General features: G+C 40.4%; 2 protein-coding genes across 3 annotated transcripts in view; both read right to left on the bottom strand.

Moving 5' to 3' along the window:
- The window catches only part of TAF1B (TATA-box binding protein associated factor, RNA polymerase I subunit B), a 51117-nt gene extending 39252 nt beyond the window's left edge, over window positions 1-11865 (bottom strand). The window contains exons 1-7 of one of the 2 annotated variants that reach the window (XM_061460813.1): window positions 11690-11865; window positions 10784-10882; window positions 10192-10279; window positions 8246-8343; window positions 7879-7974; window positions 7119-7251; window positions 2800-2956 (exon numbers count right to left, since the gene is read on the bottom strand). In XM_061460813.1, the coding sequence (XP_061316797.1) occupies window positions 2800-2956; window positions 7119-7251; window positions 7879-7974; window positions 8246-8343; window positions 10192-10279; window positions 10784-10882; window positions 11690-11707 (689 nt within the window). In that variant the 5' untranslated portion in view covers window positions 11708-11865. Of the gene's footprint in view, window positions 1-2799; window positions 2957-7118; window positions 7252-7878; window positions 7975-8245; window positions 8344-8953; window positions 9233-10191; window positions 10280-10783; window positions 10883-11689 lie in introns of those variants that run through there. The other variant, XM_061460814.1, reaches the window with a different exon arrangement.
- The window catches only part of KLF11 (KLF transcription factor 11), a 201635-nt gene that overhangs the window by 117370 nt on the left and 60038 nt on the right, over window positions 1-24227 (bottom strand). The window lies entirely within an intron of this gene.

Raw genomic sequence — 24227 nt, 5'->3', positions numbered from 1 at the left:
GCAGATTGCCCTACCATAGTGCCTAAGCATGTATCACAAGGGAGGAGCAGTAGTCAGCTGACTTCAGGGTAGGGAGAAAACCAAACTGAGGAAAAAACAAGGCAGAACTTTAAGCCCAACTACAATTCAGCTGGTTTAATAAATAAATAAATAAATAAACAAATTTGCCTTTATAAATTTAAAAGGTAATGCTGAATACTTAATGTTTTCTCTGCACAGTTTTCATCTTTGGTCTGTAACTATTTTGATCTGTGTATCTTAATGCATCAAAAAATGGGAACATTGTCTGATTTTTTAAACTTCAATATTCCTAAGTTAGCAAACAAGTATTTTAACATAGTTCATGCAATATAAAATTCTTTTTCCTTCTTCATGAGGTTTGTGAAAGGCAGAGACCTTAAGGGTAGGGAGGGAAGCATGATAACGTAATTATGGTCTTATATAACTATCGTATCATGGTAATACTTTGCAATACAAACTACATTACTTTAAACATCACTTTCTGTATTTAATCCCGTTCCTATGTTCAGTGCATTTAAAGTCACCAAATCATTTTGATTTACCCACTTTTAAAACTATTACACCCATAAATTTTATCTAATGAAATGATACCTGTTCATTCAAATAATCATATTTCAATTTCCAATTACTAGCTTCTGATTATGCCTTTCTGTGCTACTTTTGGTACTTGAATATTTTTTCTCTCCTTTTCCAGCTTTTTTTACTGTTTCCATTTTTCCCCTAAATCCTTTCAAGCAAATGTGCTCATCTCCTAAGGATCTCAGTACAAAGGATGTTCTCCAGGTTCTGAATTACTTCCGTAGATCTTTTCTGCAGTTGCCAATTTTTTAAAGTGCCAAATACCACAATATACCATTAATATACAAATAATACAACCTACCTTTCCTCTAAATAGTTGACTTTGTTAGCTGATTTTTGTATTTGGTTGTTTTTTTCTCAAACCAGACTATCATCCTAAGACAGAAACTTGTGAGGATATATTTGCCTCGTATGACTCCACATGCTTTAGAGAGACAGTTTGCAAGATACCATAACCAAAGAATAAATATATAATTATTCATTTTTCTCCCCAAAAGCTAAGCAATAATTCTTTACTGTGAACCATTTTATCTATCCCAGTAATTGTAATTTACTACTTAGATTTTCTGCCATATTACAAACGTTATATCAGACAGGATTTATATATTTAGTTTTTCAATCACTGACAAAAATACAGAGTATGCTGTGGCTGTTCTGACTCCTACAGAATTTCCCTAAGACGACAGTAGTCAGTAATACATCTTGTTATTGAAAATTACTTCTGAGTTCTACTAGTTTTTAATCTACTCAATAAAGACTTCTGTATGGCAGGGTGCTAGTTTGAATTCCAAATACTGTGGCATTTTGCTGAAAATTCAACAAGTCTCTTTTATGCAACAGCGTATCAAGGTACACAGATATGGTTTTGTGCAATTCTGATAAATGAAGGCAACAGCCAGCCCCTAAAGTTATGTCCAAGGGTTAAACATTGTTTTGCACAGAAATAAAGTAGCTAGTATTAACTAATGTATTTGAGCACATACAACTTCCCCCTTTTACATGTACTCGCAGAATAGCATTCTTCAATATCCATCCTTGTTGGAAAGCTTGTACAAAGCTAGCAAAGTGCTGGTAGAAGCTGGTACTCCAAGGAGAGAGAGGCTCCAGTGTATACCTTCCTTGTATTCATCACACTTTCAGCAGCAATACGAGTTATATGCACCAGAGGTGAGGGATGATGTACTCATTACCTTGCCTTTTAGATCACAGGTTATATATTTCAAAAATAAAAACAAAAGAACTGAAATCTACCCCATCAACTGAATTTTTAATCAGTTTTTCCTTTATTTTGTCCGAGTTTTCAATTTGATTCGCCAACATAGTCACTTGAGTCTTTCCGTTCCTTAAATTTTGCTGAAGTAGCATTTTTTTCACCATCTTTTTAGAAATGCACACTATTTCAGCACTTTTTAAAAAGAAGTATCAGTATACAAAAGATCTTGCAAGGAAAATCTAAGAATTCCTGAATTTAACCTATTTGGGCTTAATTTAAAATATTTATGGCTAACAAGAAAAGTTGATGAATAATTTTTCATTCTTTGAGTAAATATGTTTTTCTTAAAGTATGCGAACCAAGTACATTCACAGACTTCTTGTAGGGGGGGAGAAGGGGACTGCATTGTCAGCAACAGTTCAGCAGTCTCCATTTAGCATCAAACCCTATTATTAGAACATTTTATTTCTATTACATTAAAAGGTGTGTTATTCTGAACTCTAATAATTACAGATTAAAAGATACGAAGACAAAAAAGGACTTCCTGTATTAATTTCTGTGCCCAACTCCACTGCATGAAGTTACTTAGCTACCTTTCAGATCACTATATACTAGTGGTATTGTTTGTATGATGCCACTGATGTAAGCCCTGGAGAATGTTTACTCATTTAATTCTGGCATGCTGACAACAGCAAATACATCTCTGATGAATCTTAAGGAATTTTCAAGGAGAAAAACTTCCTTAGCTCCAAAACTTTCTCCCTTACAGGTCCTTGAGATTCACTGCAGTCAATAGAACGTTCTCCAAGAGCAGCCGTGTGAATTACTACATCAATGAAAAGACACCTAAACATAGAAAACTTCTCACTATTACTGATCAAATTAGTAAAAGGGAGATAGATTTAACGTAAAAAAAAAAAATCACATTTATAAAAAATACATATATTTAGAAAAGCAACAAATATTTCACTAGAGACTCTTCATACCTTAAGAGATCAGATAATGTCATTGGTTCTCTCAGCCAGAGTAATGCCATGTAACAGAATGAAAGGGTCATTGGCATTGTCATCCTCAGTTTCTCCTTTTGGTTCTTCTTTAAATACAAGCTACCATCTACCGATCCAGAGCACAGAGAGGTGCTTTCTTGGGTTTATGTTAAAAAGGAGAGGGGAAAAAAAAAAAGGAATTGATATGATGTAAACGTGATTCATGGTATACAGAAAACAAGATAAAAGGCACATAAAAGTACCCTTGTTCAGCTGTTATTAACATTTTGAAATCATTACTTTGAGTACTTGGGTAGTTTGTGTACTTTTCTACTAAACAGCTTAACTCTAATTTATTTGCCTATCATGATATGAGATGATAGCCTGTTTCATAAACTGCTATTCACCTCATGAAGACACTGGACAAAACTCCCTCTGGTACCCACCAAAACAGACCTTTTGTTAGGACCCACACTTGAAGCTGGAGTACTTCCGCTGTTGTGGAGTACGCCTCCACAACATATAACTAACACTACTTATGAGCTGAAAATACTATTTTCTATTTGAGTGATAAGTGAACAGTGGAGAAACAAGGGAAAATTTTATGTACTTAAATCAATACCTCAGAGTTAGGGATTAAAGCACAGAGTTTTAAACTTCAGCACAGTCAGGACTTTAACAAGAGAATTATTTACACTGCAGGAATTTTACTGCGGTTAAGGTATGTATCCATGTGCCTTATAATCTCTAACTGTGGAAATGTAGATATTATTAAAAAAAACCCCCACATATCTAAATACAGCGAAAAAGAAACGCCATCAGAACAAAAATGTAGTAAGTGGTGAAGAGGGTGGAAAAAAAACAAACCCAACCAACCAACAACCAACAAAACCTCCCTATTACTGATCACTAAAAATTAAGAGAAGCAGCAGTAAGAAATTTAATTTAATAGAGTGATTTACAAGTTGGAAACCTTTTCAGCAGTGAAACTTGGGAACTCAGGGAAGGAGGAAGTATAAAAAAGAAAAGTCTCTCTTTCCTACAGCACTACCCAGCCAGGATGAAGGAAAATGAATTTAAAGCATACCAGCACAAAACATCACCATTAATTCTGTAGAGATTTCCTCACTGTGTTTCCCCACAGACTGTTCACCTGTTCAGACAGGAACACCCAGGGCTGGATCTACAGCTCCCCAGCTGGGAGCTGCAGGGCCATGGCAAGCAGCCTGCAAAAAACTGCTTAAGACTTTGGAGAGGCTGGCAGCTCCGTGGTCACGCTGGCAGGTGACAGCCAAGCCCGTAAGGTGCCAGTGGTCAGTGATAGAGGTCCAGTGGCCACCGACATGAAGCATGAAGTCACGCCAAATACTGTGATCCTGAGCCAGAATTGGTCTTTGATGCCACCTACCGGCTCCTAAAACGGCAGCCAGCAGCACTACGGACACAGCAACAGGTTAAAAGAACCAGTGCAAACGTACAACTTGCACAGACTAGGACAAGGTCTAGATGAGAGCATCCTATGAGGTCTATCACGTAGGTGCGTCAGAGAACAAAAGCAAGAACATCAGTTAATCCTTTTAGTCAACAGTTTCACCTTTTACATGGATACTTTGTGCTTAAAGGCAGCTTCATGGCTGAACCTTCATTATTAATTTCACATTCTACTCAATTTAAAATAATCCTCATTATATTTGTGGCCTTAATAATGGAACACAATTTCCTTTTATTTCTTCCAGCTTATGCAAGGCATGACAACACACAGTTACACACATCTAATAATTTAAGAGTTTAATAGGCTTCTCTAGCAACATCTCAGTGCTACAGTTTGCTATTATCCCTACACAAAAATAACAAAAAGCTTGCTAGTTGGACAAGCCTCTTAAGGATAAAAAGGGTGTTGAGGTTTCCAGTCTGTAGCAATAACAGCTCAGTAGAAACAGCACAGAAATGGAAACTTACGAATCTTCACAAGAATTTCTAATTAACTAGAACACATTTAGCATTACTTGTGTTACATTTGAATACACAAAACAACTTCTATGTTTGTTTGATTTACCAAAATATACTTTTAGTGTCACTGAATGTGCTGAACTCTTAATTCATTTCAAGTGCTTTTATTGGTATGACTACTTAACAGCTGAATCCAATCTCTGAAACAACAGACCAAGAACATATTAAATTATGGCCTTTCTTAACACTGTCCAGCAATTCTGAAAAGCTAACAGTGTGACTATAAAAGGCACAAGCACCAAGGAAGAAAGGAGTCCCTCCAGGCATCTAAAAGGTAAGGAAACTCCATAGAATATTTTCACTAGAAATTTTTCCACTCAATTCTTTCCTCTGTATGTAATTTTCCTGTAAAACCCAAGATCTGCTACAGGTACAAACAAACAGTGACTCTTATCTGAAAATTGTGTTGTTTTAACACATAAGGCTGAGAGGTGCTTGCATTATACTCAAAAAATTTGTGTCACCATTTTCCCACTTTTCCCCCCCGTTTGGATTTTTAAAAGTTTTTTAATTTTACTTGCTGCAGATCAAGTTTCTTATTCTATTACCATTTCTGGCCTTTACAAATGAAGAGAACATGAAACAAAAAGACTGTAGTCTTCTGAGGGTAGACAGGCAGTATCATAGAAGAACAGAAATGGGACATAAAGAGGATAGATAGTACATAACAGGGGAAAAACACTGAAACAAAGAAGGAAAAGGCAAGCAAAGAATAAAGCAAAAAAAGAAAAACCATCAGAAGTTTAAAAAGCAAACAAAAGCTTTCAAATATGCCTTGAAATGTATTTCCAATATCAGACATTGGAGCTTTGTCTGGCATTACACTTGCCCAGTAGTACCAAATCACTCCAATATTCTAGAACACTTTTAAATTAAAATGTTTAGCATTCTATAAATATTTTCAAGTTGAGATTGTGAACAGAAAGGAGAAACTGATGAAATAGGGTTATAAGGAAAGCAGTAAAAAGAAAGTAGTAAAAAATGAAGGTCTGATCCACAGAGACCTTGACACACTTGTGAGGTGAGCCAATGCCAACCTCATGAAGTTCAACAATGACAAGTGCAAGGTCCTGTGCCTGGTCAGGGCAATCCCAGGCACAGCTACAGCCGTCCTGTGAAGAAGGACCTGGGGGTGTTGGTCAATAAGAAACTTAACATGAGCCGGCAGTGTGTGCTCACAGCCCAGAAGAAGGAGGTGATCCTGCCCCTCTGCTCTTGTAAGACCCCCCTTGGAGTACTGTTTGAAGTTCTCTTGTCCTCAACATACAAAGGATATGGAGCTGTTGGAGCAAGTCCAGAGGAGGGCCATGAGGATGATCATGGGGCTGGAGCACCTTCTGGATGAAGACAGGATGAGAAAATTGGGGCTGTTCAGCCTGGAGAAGAGAAAGCTGCGTGGAGACCTCATAGCAGCCTTCCAGTATCTGAAGGGGGCCTATAAAGATGCTGGGGAGGGACTATTCATTAGGGCTGTAGCTATAGGACAAGGGATAACGGGTTCAAACTAAACCAGGGGAAGTTCAGGTTAGATATAATGAAGTTCTTTACTGTGAGGGTGGTGAGGCACTGGAACAGGTTGCCCAGAGAAGTGTAAATGCTCCATCCCTGGCAGTGTTCAAGGCCAGGCTGGACAGAGTCTTGGGTGACACGGTCTAGTGGAAGGTGTCCCTGCCAATGGCAGGGGAGTTGTAACTACATGATCTTAAGGTCCTTTCCAACCCTAACTATTTTATGATTCTATGAATGTAGAGACATAAGATACAGAAGTACCAAAATATACTGGCATAAAATTAGAAAGCTAACTGTAACTATGGGATAGAAAAAAAAGAACCCCAAACAAACAACAAATAAACAAAAAACCTCAAACAACAACCCTCTCCCCCAAGAACCAAATCATGTTTTTTTAACATCAAAGTCATGACTGACAGCTCTGCTATTAGTTAAACAACCACCTGTTCTTTAAAGCTGCTGTTTGTGAACATATAGCTTTGCAAATACAATAGCATTTTTTTTTCCCACCGCAAACAGGAGGTATGGCACAAACTTGTTGTAAAATAAAACTTTCTCCTGCATTTCCCATTGTATTTCTAGGTCATGTTCAACTTTCATCTCCTTGGGTGGGCTTTGGGAGGAGGCAAAGTCTTCTATTTCTGGTAGAATATAAAGTACCCTAGTGGCAAACAGTACTGAAAACTCTACAATTTGCAACCAGTTACTCCAATGCATTCTACATGAATATACTTTATATATATTTCTATTAAAAAAACTATACAAAATTATTTCCAGATAGTCAAGTTCCTTGCTCCTACCTGAGACCTTGCTAGTTGATGAGGCAAAGCTGTTATCAGTCTGTAGATCCCCTTCACTTTCAGAGAGGGACAGCAAGTGAAGAATGCTAGATCTTTCTGGGTCACTGTCCACATCAGTACTACTATCACATACCTAGGATTTGTAAATAAGTCATTGTATTATTGTCAGTGACTGTTTCAATCTGAAGAAACCAAATAAAACATGATAGATAAAAGTTAAACAGTAAATGAAGTTTAAACTCCAACAGCTCACATTTTTCCTTTTTCTGTGAATCAGCAATATATAAAGAAACCCTGCAAAACCCCTTATTTTTAAAGGATTTCTCAAGATAAAAAGATTTCCGGTGATGACATTACGTTTCTGTCTGTTATAATGACCAAAAAGTTGGCAGTACATAGAATCAAAGCTTCATGAAACAAGTGATATCAAGAGAGCAGGCAGGTAAGGATGGTAGCTGATGATACATTTTGTATTATAATTTCTGCTGTACCTACTGACTCGCTATGCCAAGGCAAAGCAGTATTTTTAAATATGCAGTTTTCCATACTCAGACAAGTATCTGTCTCTCAAAATAGGAAAGAAAACCAAACAAACCAAACCTAACAACAAAATGGACATGTGAAACACTGTTTAGAAGACATCCTTCATACTGAAGTGACATGAATGCCAGCCAGATATGTAGCTTGAACAAACAAGGATTCTGCTGTTGCTTTTCGAAAAGATACCAAATATCTCATGGGATTTGAGCTTTTCACTTACTGATAATGCTTTGACAGTTTCCCCAGCTGATTGGATGCAATATGCCTGTTTGCTCTTCTGAAGGTAACACCTCCAAAAATTACATAGAACTTCATCCTGATAAATACAAATGGACAGTGATTAGTACAATGTTTACAAGATCGTTGATTGCTGAAAGAACAGAGCATAATTTCTAACTCAGCTTTAATTTTATTAACTGTGATTTATAAACTGTTTTAAAATTACCAGAGAAGCAAAGTTTATTTTCATATGCTCAATGTTTTTAAACAGGGAGTTGCTCCATTTACTTTAAAAATTACAATCTTTTAAAATGACTCCTCCTGTAATGCACATCCAGTGTGCACAACTCACACCAACACCTTCATACCTTCATTTGTGGACATACTCCTAATGCTTCTAAAGCTTCAGCTTGTTTCTTGAGTACGAGCTGAAAGCCTTCACAAACATACCATTCACAGCCTCCATCTAAATTAAAAAAAAAAAAAGTGTTTTATTTTTATTGTTTGTACTGGTCTGTGGGTTTTTTTTAACCTTACGTACACTTAGTTCCACTTAATATTCTGATCTCTTGGTATCAGGACAGAGACATGTCTCTCTAATAATTTATTTCAGATCCTAGAGCAGAGACCAGCCACACTGAATATACTCCATTAACTCCCATTTATTCACAGTCTTAATCAAGAAGAAAAGCTACTGAACAAGCACAGTTCTCCACGTTTCCCAAGAACAACATATTTCACTATAACTTCTAGTGTGGCATTTGTAGTCAAGTGGAGAGTGGTTAAGTGACCAGTTTTAAAGTAACTGAGAACCTGTCATTAAAGTGAAATACAACTCCTTTCCCATCCCTTCGCACAGAAAGCTGGAATACATTACGGTGGTGAGTCAGCCAAAATACAACCAATATCACCACAGTCTTCACCATTCTTTCCCACCCAATCATACACATTTAAATGAAAGAAACCTCTTCAGATATTCCAAGCTTCTAGCACAACATGAATTTCCTAAAGGGCAGGCCTGCTCCAACCTATACACTATTCTCTTGGATGGTGTTACATTTAGTTTTCACCCTTACCTCTCTGTATTTACAACTCCTTTTCTACAGGCTTTTGTTTTTAGAAATTTCTGTCCATTTCCCAACTTCCTTTTCATTCCTTCCATAGCTCTTTTTCATTATTTTTTTCTTCCAATCATGCCTTGCATCTCACCACCTTAGAAGTTAACTACACAAATCTTGTGCTCTGCTTTAATGATGTTGGCTTTAACTATTAACCACAGATACAGCTGACTCCTATAAATGCATGAAAATAAGGTGCCACAGCATAATTTAATTGCACCCACAGAAAGGACTGTGTGAAGCTAAGGATTTCTTTCTTAAGAAGCTTGGGGGATGGCTAATGAAACAGTGCACAGCTCAGACTTCAAGAGTAATACAGGATAAAGACAAGTGGAGGTGTTACAGTTGTTCCGCTTTTTACTCTTCACTTCCATACAGTTGTTCTCTTTGAATGAATGTAGTAATCCACTGGCACCACAGCAGAGGGAAGACAGATCAGCATATCAGAGACAAAGACAACCCAGTGCTTCATTTAGCATTGTAATGCATTTCTGCTTTTTGAAAGTGGCCACAACAGTAAAACATCTACCTAGCCACAACAGGACACATACCTAGCTCCAGCAGCAGCCTTACCATAACTTATCCTTATGGCATATATCATCATACATAATGACTACTATTCTTCTGAATCATTAAAAGTATAGAAATTACTCTGGATAAAAGATGTAAAATTGGTTTAGCTATTGTAACTGCATGAAATCTCTTCCATGTAGGTTTGTGTATGGGTTACAGGGCCAAGTACCTGTACCGCAAGCCAGACTGACAAGACATTCTCTGAGCTGGACCACCATCACATCTCCCTTATGATGACAGACAACTCTTCTGGTTTTGTGATTGCCATCACAAGGAAGGAACAAAGGGATGACCACATCTAAATGCACACCACCATTATCTTTGCTGAGTATTGACTTCCACACATCAAAGTGGCAATAAGAGGCACAGGGCTCTGTTATATCAAAAAAAAAAAACAACCCCAAAATCCACCATCAGGCTCACAGAGGTCACCTGTAGCTCATGAAGTCACCAAAATGTGACTACTGAAGGTTTTGACAGCATCTGGGGTTTGCATTTTGTTTCTGTTCTTACAGTCTTTCCTAGCTATCTGCTTTTGGTCACCATCAAAGATATAATAGGCTAGGTAAACCCTGACTGAGCAGTGACTCTTATGTAAAATACAGAGATAAATTCATACATACCATTTTTTTCCTGCTTTTTTGAACCTTTGGAGATTGTCTGGACTCTTGTGTTAGTAATAAAATCAGTGTTTACAACTTCTCTAGTTATCTGCAAAACAGGAATATACCTTAGCAAGAAAAAAAACCCAGGCCTAACTTGCATAGATTGCCCCTTCATAAAACACAATCAAGGAACTTGTTCAAATTTCCTAAAGTAAAGGGAGACAGAACATTCTGAACTTCTCATTCAAAAACTGCAAAAACAGAGAATTATTATCCTGGACATATAGGGACATACATCGGGGTTTGCCTACCCTGGTACTGTATGAAAGTTCGGCAGTACCCAGGCAATACTTCCAAGGCATCTAGATAGCATGCTGGTACTATGGCTATAGCAACACAGCATTTGAAAATGGCTCATTTTAAATCTTGTGATTTTGAGGAACATTAGTTTTAAACAGTGACAAGTAAAGCATGAAAAGGAAGAACTGCAACACTGCCTTCAACTTCTAATGCCAAGGAGAAAAATCTTAAGATTTTTTAACATAAAACCAAGAAGCAATCAAAATGAACCTTTTCCAAGACCAGTAGTTTAGTTTTTGTTTTTTTTTACCTCAGTAACATTGTGGCAAGATCTGCAGTAAAATCTGCCTCCATCAGTGAGACCCCAGTTCACTTCCGAACACTGGGCACAGCGTTCATTAAAATCTCTCTAAGAGGGAAAAACACAAACAGTTTCACATGCGTTCAAGTAAAATAAATAGTGTTTTTACTAGGCTTTGGAGATTATTCATACATAATATTTATGCCCTTTATGTTAGCTCTGGTTGATAAAAAGTAATCATAGCATTTTCTGTCAGTCATTGATAACTGTGAACAAATAACTTCAGCTGGCAAGCATCAGCTCTTGTGTATGCGAGCATTAGAGCAAGGGGAATAACGCATGACATGGGTTGATAAAAGCCACCCATCTGAAACGGAAGCAGAAACAAGAAAGTAGAGAGCAGGACACGAAAGAGAAAATAACTAGAACTATGAGGGAACATAAGCAGTGAAGAAAGCCTGCACAAGTGGGTGAGAAGATACGCCGGGAGAGACTTCAGAAGCACCCACATGAACGAGATGGGCAGCTCTCTTCCGGCCCCCCACAGAACCCCAGCCGCGCAAAGCACCCGCCACAGCCGGCTGTTAAGCACCAGCGCTGCAGCTGCCGTACCGAGGGGTCCGGCTAGGGACCTGCCCGCCGCTCTAGGCCCCGACCGTGCCCGGCGGCAGGACGGGACGGGACGGGGCGGGGCAGGGCCGGGCTGGGGCAGGCAGCGCCCAGCGGCAGCTCAGCTCTGCCGCGGAGCAGCCAAGCTCCTCCGGACCTGCTCCCCCCAGGGCCGCAGCCGCTGAGCGCCCGGCAGAGAAGCGCCTCCCACGCAGCTGCAGCCGCCGCGCTCCGCCAACCCCCTCCGGCCCAGCGAAACCAACCACCCCCACCGTTCCCTGCGCCGCGGAGCCGCCCGACCCCCACCGTGGCTTCCTCGTCCATGCCGGCAGCCGCCCCGGGGCCCGCACCGTGGCAACCGCGCCGAGCGCCGACACCGCGGCCCGGCCTGGAAACGGCAGCCCTGGCACTTGAGTTCCGCGCCCGCCGCGGGGCCGGGCATCCCCGGCCTCTCGATTAGTCAGGCCTGCTGCCGGCTGGGAGACCGCAACCCATCCCCTCTCCCCGTCCCCAGAGTTCTCGGCGGGGCGGCTGAAGTGTGCTGAGGGGTCTCTGCCTGAGGTGGTGCGGCGGGGGGAACTGCGTGCCTTCGCCCGTCTCAGTGGCTCCGGGGCACATGGGTGCTTGTTTCTGAGGGGACATAGGTGCTTCACCTCAAAGGACATTGCAGATGTAATTGAGGGGACATGGGTGTTTCACGGGGGTAAGAGGTACTTCACTGAGGAGACATGAATGCTTCACCTCACAGGGAACATTGGGTGCTTTACTCAGGGGACACTAGAGAGCTTCGCCTCTGAGGGGGCAGAAGCCCCTCATCTGTGAGGGGACATAGGCTTTTCACCTCAGGGGAGACATTGCAGACGTCACTGGGGGGGGGGGGGGGGGGGGGGCACGGGTGCTTCAAAGGGACGTGGAGTGATCACAGAGGAGACGTGTGCTTCACCTCTGTGGGGACATGGGACCCTTCCCCACTGCAGTATCCTCGGGACCAGAAGGGACACATGCCCCTCCAGCCCCAGACCCCTGCCATGCCTCTGCACTGAGCTCCTGCGTCCTCACCCTCGGTTGTACACACAGCAGGCGACTGTTGAGCCTGTGCCGAAGCTGGTGGAAGGGGAACTTTATGAAAAGTGCTTCCAGATCCTTAAATGAGAGAAACTATCATCTGAAATTCACTTCCAATTAAAAAACCCAGACCTCCAGATCTTGATGTAGGTCTCTAATTTCTTGCACGCTAATAATAATGTTTAAAGATGTCTAAACGCGGAGATCTGTTATTGCAGTGAATTTGCCCACAAAATTGGAGAACAGGTTTAGGCCCCTTTAAAAAAAAAAAAAAAAAAATCCACTAAGTGAAATCATGGGAAAAAATTAAAGCTAAAATATACATAGAAAGAGGTGAGGCTGCCTTGACAGCTGTGGTTACATTGATGTTGGAGGATATGTACAGAGCTAGAGGGGAACTGTTTATGTTCAAGAAAAAAATTATTACTCATACCAACTGTGATCTTTTTTCAGTGTGGGATGAACATTTGTAACGCCCATTAAAGAGAATTACGCATATAATACCTAACGTTAAAAAGGTGATTGTCAAACTCACAGAAATGTAGCTAATACTTTGATGAAACAGATCCTACTTGTGATTCTAATTTCCATTTTTTTTTTTTTTTGTGGAAATATTGTTCTGGGAAAGCAAGGCCATTTCTTGTGACAGAAAGAGTTTGATCTTCTCCTAATGAATTTCTAAGATTAAATACTACTTTGAAGAAAATCAGGGTAGCTGTATCTGTGATGAAACAGAAAGAGTTGAGTTCCAGTTCAGAAGATAAGGCGTTGCTCCTACTGAGAGTAGGGTTTATTGTGTGGCTCAGCGTTGTGAGCAGGCAAGGGCTCTGCTCAGTGGGTTTAACTATATTGAATAACTTGTTTAAATTAAACATGGAGGAGACTGTTTTGATGAGGATGGACCTCAGATTTAGGTCTTCTGTTTTCTAATTACAGCTGGTCAAAAAATATGAAAGAATGTGTAATCACAAGATTCTGCCAGTTTGTCAAAACCAGAACACATCATATTTGATGGCAGCAGTTGAAGATAAGCAAGAAAAGAAGAAAAGTGCAGGTGACTGCAGAGGTAACTATATTGGTGTGATTCTGGGCATACTGGTGTAACATGCCAGTGAAGTTTTAGAACAGGCAAGAACTTACTCTATGGTTTTGCACAACTCATGCTACTTCTCTGAGTTCTGTTTTCCATGCAGGTGGAACAGAGATAGGAAAAGTTACTGAACTTTGGAAGGGAAGTTGTACAAAGACCAATACTGATTTACTAGTTACTTACTATTATCCAGGCTGTATATAAATGCAAAGCTTCTATCAGTATTTCTGAAGACCATCAACTAATTAGTGCACAGTAGTAATCTAGTAGCAAAAAATCAAAGCATAATAGGGGTAGCAAGTCTTATATTTATTTCTTAAATATTTTTTTGAAATGACATGTGTAAAACCGGTTTTTCAGCATATAAAATTATGGGTAACCTTTGTCCCTAATTACAAGTTACCCAAGCATACTGATAGGGGTATGATAATTTCAAAGCCAGGAGACAGACTGTCTTCCTGCTTGGGCTCACTTTTCTAATTAAGATCATTATGCATAGTAGTCAGATTGATTCGAGGCTTAGATAAATAATACATCCTGTTGTTTCCATTGATTTGAATTTTTAATGAACTGAGTTCCATTGCTGATACCACATTTCTGGCTCTTGACTGAAGCCTTTCTACATGTGAAAATGTAAAAACGACGTATTGGACTGAAAGACATGTCCCTTGGCTTATCCTTTGGGATATTGTTCATGAAATTGTGCTGGCTCCAGGATATGAACTTCCATAGCAGAGATTCTCCCCAGAGTCCTTGCCCATTGTCAGACACCTACTACAAAGAGAGCAGAAAACCAACCTCAGCTCCTCTAGGGATTGTGCAGATGAACACAGGGCAGATCTACTAGATTCCAGTTGGTATTAGCACCCACAATTTCATGTTTGCACCATCTCTCCATGGAATAAATCATGTTTAAAGACAGAAAACAAAGGGCACATTAGAAAACCAAGAAGCAGGTGGCTTTGCTCTAACTGACCTTGAGAACAGACCACACTAAGAAAGGGTCACGGGGAAAACCTATGCCAAGCAGACATGCGGTGGAGGCAAAGGTGCAGAGAATTGTGTAAGGAGCCAGCAGGAGAAGGAACAGGAGGAGATGGGAACAGCAGTGAAGCACAGGGGTTGCAGCGAGATTGGCAGGGGAGGATAACTAGGGAGCGGCTGAGCTCAGTGGAGCTTTGAAGGAAGCGACAAGAAGAATGAATTTATCGTTACAGCTTCGACACACCCAGCATTGCCTTGTGATACTGTTTATTATACAGATTCAGCTCTCAAGTTTTCTCTTTTTAAATCCATATCTACCCCTCCTGTGGAAAACCTGAAAATATTACCTCAAATATCCAAAACAACAGAAAGCAGCAAACTTCTTTTCTCAAAGTTTACTTGGGTTTTCTTAAGATGTTCTTAGTATGTGAGCAGCATGAAATTGAAATTTTGACTACCAAAAGCAGCAATACCGCACCCAGGAACAGAGTGCAGGCTCATCCAGTCTTACACACTGAGGTGGGGTTTATGCCACCAGCTTTTGCTTTGCACATGGGCTGCAGCCCAGCCTGTCTCACACAGGCACATTGCAGTGCCGCAGTCTCATTCCAGTTTCGCCTGTGATTCTCCATGCCACAGAGAGCTGGTAATTGTGATGATCACCCATCCAGGGGTGTTTGGAGACAACAGACCACAGGGGAGGACCTCACATTCAGATCAGCTGCTCCAGGAGGTAAAACTCTTTGGCTTCAACATCCTTATCTGATCCGAAGCTATGCTAACGTGGTCAGTAATGAAGTGATTTTGAGAGTTCTGCCTGAGGATGCTGAAATCCTGTCTGGAATCAAGTGAAGACCTCATTGTGGGTCCTGGCCTTCAAAGGCAGGATCTCTTTCCCGAGGAGCACCAAGCTACTATCTCATTGTTCATACTAGCAGAGGTTGCACCCTTCAGTACCTGGTGACTCTGTTAATCTGATCATACAGAGATACAGAGTAGGTGAAGAAAAATTCTAGGAAAGAAAGTGATCTTTAGGCTGGAAAAGTTGGGGCTGTTCAGCCTGGAGAAGAGAAGGCTGTGTGGAGACCTCATAGCAGCCTTCCAGTATCTGAAGGGGGCCTATAAAGATGCTGGAGAGGGACTCTTCATTAGGGACTGTAGTGATAGGACAAGGGGTAACGGGTTCAAACTTAAACAGGGAAAGTTTAGATTGGATATAAGGAAGAAGTTCTTTACTGTAAGGGTAGTGAGGCACTGGAATGGGTCGTCCAGGGAAGTTGTGAATGCTCCATCCCTGGTGGTGTTCAAGGCCAGGTTGGATAGAGCCTTGGGTGACATGGTTTAGTGTGAGGTGTCCCTGCCCATGGGATGGGAGTTGGAACTAGATGATCTTAAGGTCTTTTCCAACCGTAACTATTCTATGATTCTATGATTCTATCTTAGCAGCCAAAAAGGAACAGAGCAGGAAGTGGGTGTTTTAATGTCCCATTTCATATTCCAGGCATGTATAATGCTTTTTTTTTTTTTTTCTCCTTTTTGCTTTACTGAACAGCTAACATGAAACATTCCTTCAAGTTATACTTTAATAGTGTCAAACTTTCTCTAGCTTTATGGAAAGAAAAATACAGACCATACTAAAGGGGATCTTGGGTTCCACTATGGTGTTGTGCGTCTGTAGAGCCCTGAAGATTGTTCTTGAGATCACTCTTGGATGTGTTTAATCCAGAAGCGCAGTGGTATTTTTAAAGGAATTGAGAGCCACCTTGTGGAGCTGGGATTCAAGAAGGGGCTCCAAATAGTACTGATGGGAATAGCTACTCACTGCTAGGAATTCAGATCCAGTGGGATCCTGGAGGCTGTTAATCTCATAAACATGTACATGTCTGCACATATTCAGTAAGTGCACAGTACATCACATAGTTCCTCTGCTGACTAAAACTGGGCAGCAAAGAAATAAATACTTGTGGGCAGTGGCAGGCAGGAATGTAAAGCTGTCAGAAAAATGCAGAAAGCAGCAGAATCAGGGAAGCAAAGAAATACTCATTACATCCTACACAGCCTTGGTGGAAAGGTGGTGGTGCTCATGGGGCATTTTTCACCATATAATTAATTAAGTCCTCAAAAGTGCTGGTAAGTTTTGGAATCATTGTGTGTAGATTTCTGCCACACATTTATTTTCTTCTGCAGCCATTCATTAACATCAAGAATTAGGATTGCCAGAGCCCAAATACAGCCCCATGCCATGTAATCAGAGAAATACCAAAGATGGGATCAACCATGGACATAATCCATAACTGGAAATATTCACCAGTCATTGTTCCTGTGTAGAAGTAAAGAGTAGTCTGGGGTTTTGGGGTTGCAATAAGGGCTGTATAATGGTTCCCTTCGCATTTATCTTGCATCATTTCCTGCTATGAACTCTTGAGTTGCTTGTCAGTACCAATATGTGGATCCCAGCATATGGTCTTAACAAAAAAGAGGTGTTTGATTGTTTAGTACCTATATGCAGCAGCAACTTTGTCTTCAGCATATACTTTCATTAGATGATGTATTTTAAATGTATTTTACATAAAAACATTTTTTTAAAGTGTCCTTAAGTGGTAGACATTAAATATCTAAAGAAACTCACACAAAAAAGAAGGGACTGTGATTCTGGACTAACTCTCCAGGTGCTAGACAGGCTTTTCTGAGGTAAATGGTTGGTAATCTTCTGGTAGTCTGGCTATTGAGTCATGACACAACCAAGTCCAGAGAAGGAATTGAACACTGAGCAGTTTTACTTCTTTTACCCATCTTCTAGTGAGCTTTTGTAATAGATTATACACTAGCAGAGCTCTAAGTTAAATTAAATTTCAAAAAAGATACTACTTTTGAAATTATTGTTAGCCAAACAGCTGTTAATATCCCAAAGCATGCTATGATGCAAGTAGCATCTGAAAGCCACCTGAGAAGTCATTCTTTTTAGGCCAGGTCTTAACAGATAAGCCTAGCATATCCTTTATGCTTCATAGAGTTTTAAGAGTTTGAGAGTTTAGTTTTGTTCAAACATTGTTTTGGTAAACAGGATATATCTGTTGGTATCCTTAATGGTTGCTTCAGACAAGTTTATTTTTTTCCCCAGTAATTTAAATGTAACCATATCATAGAATCATAGAATGGTTTGGGTTGGAAGGGACTTTCCACTAGACCAGGTTGCTCAAAGCCCCATCCAACCTGGTGTTGAACACCTCCAGCGATGGGGCAGCCACAACTTCTCTGGGCAACCTGTGCCAGTGTCTCACCACCCTCATAGTGAAGATATATCTAATATAAATCTACCATCTTTTAGCTTAAAGCCATTATATATATATGGTGACGTGTGGTAGTAGGAGAAAATTCATAAAAGGACACATCAAGGCTATAGAAAAGAGTCATACTCTGGTTTCAAAAATATGGAAATCTCAGAAAAACCCTGCATCTTTTTCTATCATACTTTATTCCATCATGCTTCCAAGAGGCCATGCTACTTGGATCCATAGAGCACTGGGAGGGGGTTTCCAATGTTTGCTCCAAAAAACCCATGACAGATTAGAATACCTAGAGGTGAAGGACAGCTAAATCTAGAAGAAATAGAAATGAACAGAATGCAAACATCCATCTTCAGAATGTTTCCAAGCTTTGGACTCAAGTCTGTACTTCCAAGTTGTCTGTGTCAGAAGAGCACAGAAACGTTCAGGAGAATCAGGAAGAACCAGTAGGATCACCCTAGCCAGGGTGCTGTGCTCTTTAAAACCGACATGTGTGTTCAAGGTTGAAAAACTTGGTTGAAAAATGCCATTCTAAAGTAGACATGGTCCTGGGAAATTGAATGTTCTGCAAAGAAAATTAAACTGCAAATAGTATTTATTACACTATTAAAATAAAGAAAAACATCTCTTTCTTAATTTGTGTTCCCCATCCACAATACACAGCTTTTATGATAGTCTTACTGTAAATACTTAAGCAGGATTGTAGAGTTTAAAAGGAGAGTTTAGAAACATACATTTTCTAGCAACAACATTTTTAAAAATTACAATTAAATTTCTAGGACCCCCTGCAATTTACGAACTAGTTTTTAAAGGGGAAAGCTATAAAAAGTTGTGATTGTTATTATAATAATAAAAATGAAAATGTAGTGCAGTAGAGTCATAGGTTTGCTTTGACTTACAATCTCGTTTCCCCAGTGGCTTCTGCCGTCCTTTTCTCACCGTCTCTTTTTCTGTCTTGTCTTTTTGAAGAAAGAAAAGGTCACTAACCCTATTCAAAACTTGATTAAGCCTGTAAGTTACAGCATGCTATGGGACCTAGACAGCTTCACACTAGCGTCAATATATTGTGCCTCAGCAAGGTCCAGTGCTGTTTTGATCTTACCTGTGCACTGGGGCATTTGTGGTGGTGGTGCTACTAAACAGACCGTAATAACAAGGGACAGAGCCATGATGGTTCGTTTTTATCTCAGCCCTACATAACATCCTTAAAAGAACTTATTTCTGTAGATACACAAAAAAGGTCACAGAGGAAAGCTTTTCTTCTGCAATCCTGAGGACTGCACAAGTGTTCATTCCAGGTATTGATCTTATGATGGGGACACCAAAAGTGCATCTGGCCAGGACTGAGATGCACCTGAGATTCTGTGAGGACCTTTTTGAGTATAGCAAATTGAATTGCATCCCTGTTTTATCAGTGCAGTTTTACCAAATTTTTGGCTTGAGGATGCATTTATAGTGGTGATAAAGTGATTATAATCTGGAGAAAAACACTGAAACCAATTTTTAAGAACTTTTGTGCAATGAGTATGAAAAGAGGAAAGCTAGGGATGGGTCGCATTTTCTTCAGCTTATTGAGATGTTTCATCTTAAGACTTTTTAGCTTTTAAACAATGGCGTTTTTACTTGAGGACAGTGATTATGATTGGAAATTGTCCATCTGGTGGCCTTTTAGTGCCATTAAAAATACTTATAGTTTTCATGATTTTAAATATAAATCTATTTGGATGTTTGTTAAATTATAAGATTCAAGATCCCATCCAAAGCCCATTTAAGACAGTGGAAAGTCTTCCACTCATTTCAGTGGATTTTGATCATGCCCTCTTGGACATTGACTCAGGCTCGGTGTATGTATTCACACTAGCAATTAACAACGTAAGAATGTATTTAGCCTTAGCTCACACTTGGGAAACAGAAGTATCGGTGTCACCACTTGCAGATGGATCTGTAGATCTGTACAGAACAAGTTCTCTTAGATCAGCACACAATCCTGCAGCACGTAATTCTGTAGCGATAGCTTAGTATTGCATCAGATATTTCTTTCTCTGCTGTGGTGTGGTTTATTTATTTATTTAAACCTTCTTTTCTCTTCCTGGCATGTGAAGAACTTACAAGTAATTTTCTTGCAGCCCCTACTTCTTGGGTCAGTCTGCACACGGAAAATGTTTTACATTTGCTATAGAGGTTTAAAAAGATAGTAATTCTTTTTCCCTCTCCCTGCAGCCTACCTAGAGCACCTTGTCAAATGAGCTTTCCTCAGAAGAAGCTTTGAAACTGGGAAGGTGGGATGCAAATCCCTGACACATGGAATGCTCTGGGAATCCCATCCTTGCCCCAAGGAAAATCCAGCACATGTATGTGAAATAAAGTCACCTTTGCTTAGTGGTCTGAACGTGCTCTGAAGGTAGCGTGTGAAATCGTGTGGCCTCATGGAGCAGGGATTTGGGGCTTGATATTACCATTTTTGTTGGTAGCCAAATAGATGTTTGCTTTCTAACATGACTAGTATGTGCGGTGAAAAGGCCACGTGCACATATTACTGCTGCCTGCACAATCCTTTTTTTCTTTCTTCTTTTTAGCCATGCACATAAGACACTATGCGCTAATTCAAGAATATATCCAGGATAGGGAAGGGGTAATTTACGGATTTAAAAATTCTAATGTACTCTAAGTATCCTTCACAGTTGTTGGAAAGGAACAAAAAAGGAGATCTGAAAGTCAGGCCAGGAATCTTATTTTCATCTATCCCTGGCCATATGACAAGGGCAAGCAAACCCAAACAAAGGCATAAACAGCATACACCCATCCCCAGAATTGCTCACACCATTTAGGCAATTTAGAGCAGTAAACAAAGATAAGCGATCTGCATAGAAGCAGCTTTAGGTGACCACAAATGGATACCGCTGTTTAATTCAACCCGCTCTCAACTAAACAAGTTTGTTTTCTCAGCAGTGTTTATTTGTACTAGGGAGTGCTAGGGAAAAAATTCCATCCTCCTCCAGATTATCTGCTACAATGTTGTGAAAATTCAGTATTTCCCCAGCCTGAGATTATATTCCTCCTACAGACACTATTTTGCAGTCTTGCCAACATTTGTTCATTGGTTGGGGTTTTTTTTCCTGTAGCTCATAGCATTTTGCTGGGACGTGAGCTGATCTCTGAAACGAGAGAAGCCCTACAAAGCTTCCTCAGCCTGAAAGGGAAACCCCATCTGATCAGCATTTCTGTCTCAAGAGGCAGGGAATGAGGAAGGAGAGATAAGGCATAAGTAAGAAGTAAAAGGGTTTGAAAAAATAAATTGAGGGACGGTGGCAGGGAATTTTTTTCCCCTTTTTATAAAATTGTTGCTGCTGAAAAATTGAAATGTTGAGGGAAAAATTAAGCTTCTGTGTGAAATAGTTTTTTAAATCCACAATGAAATAATTGCTAGGCTAAAAAGTTGAAAATTACAGACACTTCCAGTTGTCAAAGTGTTTTTCTATAGCTCATACATATTTCAGTCTTTTCCACTTTCCTGTGAAAACATGCAGTATGATTAGGCAATAGCACATCTCTTGTGATGCTGCTGGCCTGGATGTTGGAGGCCACACTTACTGTCAGTCCCTACTTAGTCGTAACTTTGTTAACCTCTTGGGTATGGGAATACAGTAGAAAAAGCCCATTCATTCCAGGTTGCTATCATCTGTCTTCCTTCTTGTCTTTCTGTGCAACACCAGACCTGGGAAGATGGAATAAAGGAGCCCTCAGTGTTTTCCCCTCTGTCTGAAGTTTCATGGACTCCCTGAGTAGGCAGAGGAGCACACCTGGGGCTGGATGGGTGTGCAGAGAAGGGCTGGTGTACAGGCTGGAAATGGAAAGGGGAAACATGTAGGATGAGAATGCATCAGGGACTGCATTCCAGAAACATGTGGGGTATCACAGTTCTCCCCTATCTACGTCCAAGGACAAGAAAGTCTTGGAAATATCAAGAGACAGATCAAAATCCACAACTTCAAAGAAATATGGGCTAGTTGCCTGACACTTAGGACCTGGTGCATGAGCTTTGAACTTTTGGGGTGATGGTCCTTGAGATATCTCAAGCTTAGGCAAGGTAGTGAGAAATTGTCTATATTTGCCTCTCTACTGTAAGACAATGCATTCTTTAACCTGGCAAACAAAAGGTTTGCGCATACAAGGGAAATACATGAAATTGGTGCAGAATTAGTATCTGACCTGAAAATCTGTCCACCTTCCACCCTTACTCATTCACAAACTCATGAGAAAAAACAGTGCATGGTTTATTAGCTAACTTTGTATTTATAAACTTGCAGGAAGGTTCTTTCAACAAGATTATATAATAAAGTATGTTATAATAATCCATTCTCAAAGCAAGTCTGAAATAACTTTGAAGAACAGGCTGACAGCAGAAAGTACTTGTATGTGACCCTTAGCTTCAAAAGAGTTAAGGTGTTGGCAAAGGTACAGAGATTATCTCCACCCACGCAGGAAAACATACATGGCTGAGTAGCTCTGTAGCAGCACACAGGGAAACAAAACAGTCTAGCCCAGAATTATCCCTGTGAAGGAAAAAGGACACTCTGGTGGTAGCAGAGAGTTTCCGACCTGGCAAACAGATCAGAGACCTGCAGTCAGGTCTGAATGCCCCATTGATGCATCTCCATCACTCTTTGGGTAGGGTGCAACCATCAAGAATAAAAATGGCTCGAACATGCATACAATCTGGCTATAAAAATGATGGAAAATATGATCCAGGTTTTTACAGCTTCCTCTGATGTTGACAGTCTGTGTGTCCCATGCAGATGCTGATCAGCTGCTGCAGAGCACACACCAGCATCTGGGGAGATACTGCTGGGGTGGGCTGAGCTGGCAGAGCTGCAATGTACCTGCTCCCTGGCTTTGCCATGCACTTCTGAGACAAATATCGTTATGCACTCCTTGCTCCAAAGACTTCAGCATTAAGGAAGCTGAAGTAATGCGTGAGGAGACTAAGAAGCAAAATTAACTATTTTTTTATATATATATATATATATATATGTATGCATATTTAATATGTAGCTGCAGTTCTCATAGATCTCTACTTAACCATCACTTTCTGGGAATGCCTTGTATTAAGAAGCAGGGCTTGAGGATGGATTAACACAGTTTAAATACTCTCTGGGGCTAACTCAGAAGAACGTTTCCACTAGAACCAGAAAACACAGAATATTTTTATAAGTCTTTGAGTCAGAAAGATACAGAGAAATTCATGTTTGCTACTTATTTTTGCAACTGTCTATTCATGAATCATGAACTGACTGTCATTGAACCCCAGGGTCTGTCACGTTCTTTCTGGCTGGGATGCTTATTATCAGGAGAGCGTGAGGTTCCATTAGAGATGTGGTCACTGTGGTCAGTACACAGTGATTGGGCAGGAACCTGTCATCTGTGGCATATGCAAACTGGGTTCTCTTTACTGTTCACCTTTCCTGTTCTCAGAGAAGGGTGTTCCCTCTTTTTCTCTCCTGGTCACTCTTATCAGTAGCCTTTCAACCCCAAAGGCAAAGCGGAGCACCTGAGGGAGGGAATTTCTCAACTCTCAGGATTTTCACTATAACGACCCTTTGGGAACAGCTGACAACCCCTTGCAAAGTTTCCAATTTACTCCCATCTCTTGCCTTCTTTTCCTGGGTATTGCTGCATGGAAAAGCCATCTGTGGCTAAGAAGCAGTGGTGACAGCCACCAGCATCTCAGTGCTGGGGAAGACCTGGTGGAATGCTTCAGTGTGGATGGCAGGAGGCTGCTGAGGCCCAAAACTGTCTGTCCACCTGCATTCAGGTGTCAGGTGTATTTAGGATCTCACTGATACGGCTCTATTCAAACTCACTCATATTTGGGTTTCTGCAGTGTACGTTTTTGGTGTTGCCGTCAGCACCCTCACTTAGAAAGTGCATCCAGTACTCTCATTTTAGCTTATCAGGAACATCTATAATAAAGTCAAGCTCCTAATTTCAATCATTTGGATCATATTTGGGTTAGATGCCTAAAGCAGGCAGTGTAATAGGAACTGCTGGAACAGTATACCCTTATTTCTGTAATTGCCTAGCTTCCTGCTTATACAGAAAGGCATATGATGGTTTAAAAAAACAGATATTTCTCAGATGCCTGTCTGAGAAAGTACATTAAAAAATCATATCTGTTCCCATTTCCTTTTCTAAGCACCCTTAATGCCAGGAAGGAAACTTGTTTTTTGTGGAGATTTCCTACAGCACATGGTGTTGCTGTTGTAGTTCCCCGTCTGCCTTGCTGCAGTGACTGCTGTTAAACCTGCCCCGAGGAAACCCTGTTTCTCCCTTCCCACCCCCTACACTAGTAGTTTTTCTTTGCATATTAAGTTTGTAAAGCATCAGTATGGATACACACTATATACTTTTAAATCACTTT

This window comes from Pezoporus flaviventris, unplaced genomic scaffold (assembly GCF_033815535.1).
Source record: "Pezoporus flaviventris isolate CSIRO_AGI_PZ_B2104156 unplaced genomic scaffold, CSIRO_AGI_Pfla_v1 ptg000031l, whole genome shotgun sequence".
Lineage (NCBI taxonomy): Eukaryota > Metazoa > Chordata > Aves > Psittaciformes > Psittacidae > Pezoporus > Pezoporus flaviventris.
Note: the sequence above shows the minus strand (reverse complement) of the source record. Positions and strands in the feature narration are given on the sequence as shown.